The sequence below is a fragment of the Zeus faber genome (assembly GCF_960531495.2).
Source record: "Zeus faber genome assembly, chromosome: 22".
Lineage (NCBI taxonomy): Eukaryota > Metazoa > Chordata > Actinopteri > Zeiformes > Zeidae > Zeus > Zeus faber.
This window is the reverse complement of record NC_137209.1, coordinates 11,184,521-11,190,188: the sequence shown is the minus strand read 5'-3', so window position 1 is coordinate 11,190,188 and position 5,668 is coordinate 11,184,521. Positions and strand designations below refer to the sequence as shown.

Below are 5,668 nucleotides of genomic sequence, written 5' to 3'. Positions count from 1 at the left end.
AATTCTACCCATGAGCAGAAGGATTGCCTCGTACTCTCTCAGGGTTAATACTTGAGTTCTAGGGTTAGGTAAAAAAGGGGTTAGGGTTGTGGTTAGGGCTACTGACCAAAGGAGTTGGTAAATTAAAAACAGCCAACCTTGTTAAATCGAGACAGCAAATGCAATAGCAAGCTCCCAGAGAAAAAGAAAAAACAAAAACATTTAAATCTGCAAGAATTGAAAGTAAAGGACTTTTAGATTCATTAGAAGTGACAGCTGCAGACTTGTTATCTCATCTCTTATTGCGTGTTTGTGCGTGTGTGTGTGCGCGTGTGCGCGTGTGTGTGTGTGTGTGTGTGTGTGTGTGTGTGTGTGTGTAGGATGCGTCAGTGCGTCATCTGCTGACGGCTTTTCTCATCATGTCCGCGCCGTCTCCTCTCATATCTTTGACTCTTTCGTCTGCGCACACATTTCTGTTGTCGCTCCACCTTGTTGTTGCTCTCTCTCTGTCTCTCTCTCTCTTTCTGTCCTCATATCTCTCTGTCCCCTCCCTTCGGTTCTGTCTTTTCTTCTTTTCTCTCATTTTCAAACCCCACCCCCAATAACCACTATGCCTGCTTTTATCTGCCCCTCCCAAACAATTTGTTATTGTGGCACTGTTCTCCGTTTCTATTTTCCTTACCTCTCTCTCTCTCTCTCTCTCTCTCTCTCTCACTCTCTCTCTCTCTCTCTTTCTTATTGAATGCTAGGTTTTTAACATTGGATCATCCATCATTTTGACCCACTGTGCTGCGGTGCCCGGGTCTGTGTGCGTGCGATGTGTGGATTTCTGCTCACGCGCCACGTTACTGAGTGAATGTGTGTGTGCACGACGTGTTTGTTTTTTGTCTTCTCGGCGTGTGCAACCTCCGGTGCCTTGGTGGCATCAGTGCTTTATATCAGTCAGTTCACAAAATGAAACGGAAGGCGAGAGACCATTGAGGGGAGGTGGTAGTTATCAAAATTGGGATCCGAAACCCATGACGGCACATGTGCCGTCCTGTCACGATCCACTGCAACGCTTTCTAACCCTTCAAGGCGGCTGTTTGCCGTATCGTTCCGATCTACACCACCGACCAAACCCCGCAAGATAAGCGTTGGGTCTCTCCAGCATCTTCACAGTAGAATTTCAGTGCGAGGTTGATAGTCAGATGATAACGAACATCACTGTCTTGCCTTTTGGACGGCGTGAAGTCGAGAGCATTCCAGTAAATCTAAAAATAGAAGTAGGCTGGCGTGGATGTGGGAGGCAGCTGTTGTTCAGGTGTAGCCTGCCTTTTGAGTCATAATCATATTTCTCTGTTTGATTTTTCTTTTTTTCTTCTCCGTAACGTGTCGTCGCAGATGTTCGGCATCAAAGATGTGTGCTCCTTTACACTCTGTCTAACAGTACTGTGGATAAGGTGAGATGAGGTGATGAAGATGAGCCTTCATTTATGCCCTAAGTAAGATAGCTGAGCTTACGCTTGAAGCAAAACGTTGTTTTTCAAATGGCAGGGAGGTGTTACAACGCTAAATGAGGACTCTACCTCCTACCTCACTCTACCTCCCTCGTCCGCCACATCACATTTCCAGTAAACAGGGAGCCACAGACTTTTGACAGCGGTGGAGGTATGGGCAGGGGCGAGTCCCCAGGGGATATCAACAAACCGATCTAAGCACTGTGTGGGGAGAACAAGAGGACAGTTCCTTCTCAAAGCATAGTGCGATGATATTTTACACCAGCAATTATAGTTAATTCAGCTTAAGATTGATAGCTAGATGGACTGACGAACTGACAGACAGATACTTTATTGATCCCTGCAGGGAATATATATGGAAAAATTAGATAATATACAATAAACTCAACAGTTAACTGTATACAATAAAGATACGGCAATATACACTAAACCTTATGATAACCCTAAAATGATCAGAAAAATAAAAAGATAAAAATGAAAACGTCTTAAAAAAATAAAAGTAAATGTCCAAAAATAAAATAAACAGTCTGTGGGAGTCTCTGCCCATGGCTAGAGGTTTTGGGAGGGAGTCTTTCTGGCCCTGATTTGCCAACATGGCGAGAGTTTTTTATTATAACGTTGAACAAAAAGGCTCGCTGGCCACAAGTATAAATAATAAAGAATAATGATTTCAGCCGCAGGAGGAACGACGTCCTGATCTGGCTCCTGGTCGGCTGACGAGCCCGTGCGCCGATCCCCTCTGTAAGGCAGACAAACAATAAGAAACTTCCCTGCCCCGAGTCGGACCAATCAGCACCGCACGGGCTCGAGGCAGCTTGGCGGCCGCGGGACAGGGGGGCCGTCTGCAGCCACGGCTTGAGCACACCCCTTGGTCCGCCAAATACACCCACCGCCCAACTGAGGCCGGCGAGCCGTCCGACCGACAGCCGACCCCACCGACACTGGCTTCCCACAGGGAGCTGACTTTACCCTCGCAAACGCCTACTGGCACTTCTCTGACAACTGGATCGAAAAGTCGCGTACAAACCTCCTATGGTAGCCGGCCAGCCCCAAGAACTGCTTCACCTCCTACTTGGTCTTGGGTCTCGGCGTGTTCGCGACAGTTTTATCAAGCTGGGGTTTGACCAAGCTGGGGTTTGATCAGGCCTTCACCCAAGTGGTACCCCAGATACCGTACCTCTCTCCGTCCCACGGCACACTTCTTTGGGTTGGCGGCGAGCCCCGCCCGTCTCAGAGACTCGAGCACTGCGCCCACATGCCGCATATGATTACGTCATCGAGGTAGGCCACGGCGTATGCTACATGCGGACGCAGGACGCGGTCCATGAGTCTCTGAAAGGTGGCTGGGACACAGAACAACCCAAACTGAAGTGTGCAAAATTGGTACAATCAGCACGGAGTGGAGAACGCCGACTTTTCCTCAGACTCCTGAGACAAATCTGCCAGTAGGCCTTGGTTGAATCCAGTGTCGTGAAAAAACGAGCCCTACCCAACCGGTCGAGAAGTTCATCGACCCGGGGCATCAGGTAGGTGTCGAACTTTGACACCCTTTCGGTAGTCCACGCAGAAAACAAAATGTTAGATAAAAAAAACTATTTTTTTATTATATTTTCATCGTTAGAAACAGTGGAGTTTGTGTCATTTCTTGGTTGAAGATTGCTTTTGCACTATGTTTTCAGAGACCGTAAGGCAGTCTTGGTTCCTAGATCTCTATTTGAAGGCTTTAATCTCCACATTGTCGTCGGGATGAGCGTTACTATGTGAAAATATTCTGAATTAAGAATTTAGCTCAATTCCTTTTCATCCTCATTACCTGACAGGCCTGCACCATCCCTCACAACATAATTGTCACTTTTGATTCCAAGTACTTTGATATCTCTCTCTCTTATCTTCCAGTCCCCTTTTCATTTATTCCATTCCCTCCATAATCACTTATTCCTCTCATTTCTCTGTCCTGCTTTCAACCCTGCCTATTTCTCTCTCTCTCTCTCTCTCTTTCTCTCTCTCTATGTAAATTGCTCATTGTGTTGAGAACATCTGTCCAATTAAATCGTAAATTGAGTTTTTGCACGCAAAACCACATTTTTCTCACTCGTTAAATCTACCTCTCGCGTTTGCCGACCGTAACTCGGCCTGTGCCCAGAATGTCCACAGAGCCTGCCACACAGGGTGGCCTCAGCTAGTAAACATTAATGTACACGACCAAGCCAGGCCGATGTATCTTGGGCTGAAAACCATGACCTCCTGCGGTGTTGCGTGATGGAGCTGTGCCTGTAAGTGAAAGCGGTAAATCAAAGAATGAATCAAATCGACATCAACAAGAGCGAAAAGTTAGATGAGCAGTAATGATTGCGTATCGCATGAGAAACAGCAGTGTGAGTTGCAAAACCATGATTCAAAGTGACATTGACCTTGAGCAACAGAGAAAGTTCTCTCCGTCTCTGAGAGTGTGAGTGAACCCGTTTTCTGCCACGGCACACTTTTTTAAATGAAATACTCCCGCGACACACCACGATCCCTTTAAGCACTCAAAACAACACAGACCGCGTAGAGCTGTGATTATTATCACGGCCTGCTAATAGTTAGCGATGCAAGACTCATGAACGATTCATTTGTAGGGAAGAAATCTTTTAAATTACCCAGGAGTCACGCTGGCAAAGGAGTGAAACTGAAAATAATTACTGAGGACTAATTTAGGACCATGGAGCATGGACGAGGCGTTTGCCTTAATTCCAATTGAATGTGACTGATTAATATTTTTTCATTCCATTACATTACATCCTTACATTACGTCATTTAGCAGACGCCTTTGTCCATGGCGACTTATCATAAGTACATTTTGTCACAGTATCAAACCACTGTGTATCACAGTGGCAGCCAGCCAAACCTTCTCTCGGAATAAGCAGGGCAGGTTTCCCTCACTGAACGACCTACCTGTTTAACCAGCATTCGGACTTACGACCAGCTCTCTGACCAGTCTGTACTGTGCGCTGTGTAAAATTCCGCGGAGTGCGCGGCGCCAAGCATCTCATCTCATCACTGCTCTCAGTCTCAGTCTCGTTCCCGCAGTCTGTCAGTATTCACTACGCTAGCGTTCGCAATCTCCCAGACTGGCCGATTCGCTTAAGGACCTAGGAACGGAACTCAGTCATTTAGTGAGGAGCACCTGTACTGGTAGTAACAGAATAAAAAAAAAAACCCTTAAAAACCTCTCTAAACTAATCTGTCTTCTCTTCTCTCTCTCTCTCTCTCTCTCATCCAGACACATTTGCAAGCAAGGTGGCAGCCATCCAGGACCAGTACGCCGACGCCTCCATTGGCAACGTGACGGGCTCCAACGCCGTCAATGTCTTCCTGGGCATCGGCGTGGCGTGGACCATCGCCGCCGTCGTCTGGCGCTCCAAGGGCAAGCCCTTCCTGGTGGACCCGGGCTCGCTGGCCTTCTCCGTCACGCTGTACACCATCATGGCCGTGCTGTGCGTCTTCATACTGCTGTACCGCCGCCGAGCCTCGGTGGCCGGAGGCGAGCTGGGCGGGCCACGGACTTGCAAGGCGGTGACCTCGCTGCTGTTCGTGTCCCTGTGGCTCATCTACATCCTGCTGGCCTCGCTGGAGGCCTACTGCCACATACCGGGGTTCTAGGCGGGGCGGGAGGGGGGAGGGAGAGGGGAGAGGGGGGTAGGTGGGCAACAGGCAACGGGACAAGTGGGAGGGGTGGGAGGGAGGGAGGGAGGGATGAACTGAGAGAGAACCACTGCCATAATAGTTCTAGAAAAGAGAGAGGGGGAAGGTTATACCTACAGCAAGTGGACTTCCTGTCCAACAAAGTCTTAATGTGTTACTGCTAAGTGACTAAGTCGCATTTTGGGAATGCAAATCGATAGATGGGAGGAGGGCGACAACGGAGATGGAGAGCGGAGACACTACTGCGATCCAGAGGGAAAGAGAGTGGAGCGGAGGAGAAGAGGAGGGCAGATCAATGCACAAACCCATGCTTGTATCTAGTTGCTCGCAGAGTTGGTAACGTCTGGCTCCGGTGGGGTGAGATGATGGAGAGAGTAATGAAGGATAACGGAGAAAATAAATCTGATTGGAGGGCGGGAGGGGAAGGGGGGGGGGAGGTCATGGGGGAGACGTTGCCAAAATGAAGGGTGTAAAAGCAAAGTGATGGATGGACGGGGGAATGTTCT

General features: G+C 48.4%; 1 protein-coding gene across 1 annotated transcript in view; it reads left to right on the top strand.

The window, feature by feature from the left end:
* The window catches only part of slc8a4b (solute carrier family 8 member 4b), a gene marked incomplete at both ends in the record, with an annotated part of 51,904 nt that extends 46,784 nt beyond the window's left edge, over positions 1-5,120 (top strand). The window contains one exon of the mRNA XM_080023183.1: positions 4,741-5,120. Within this exon, the coding sequence (XP_079879309.1) occupies positions 4,741-5,120 (380 nt within the window). The remainder of the gene's footprint in view (positions 1-4,740) is intronic.
* Positions 5,121-5,668: the final 548 nt, after the last annotated feature.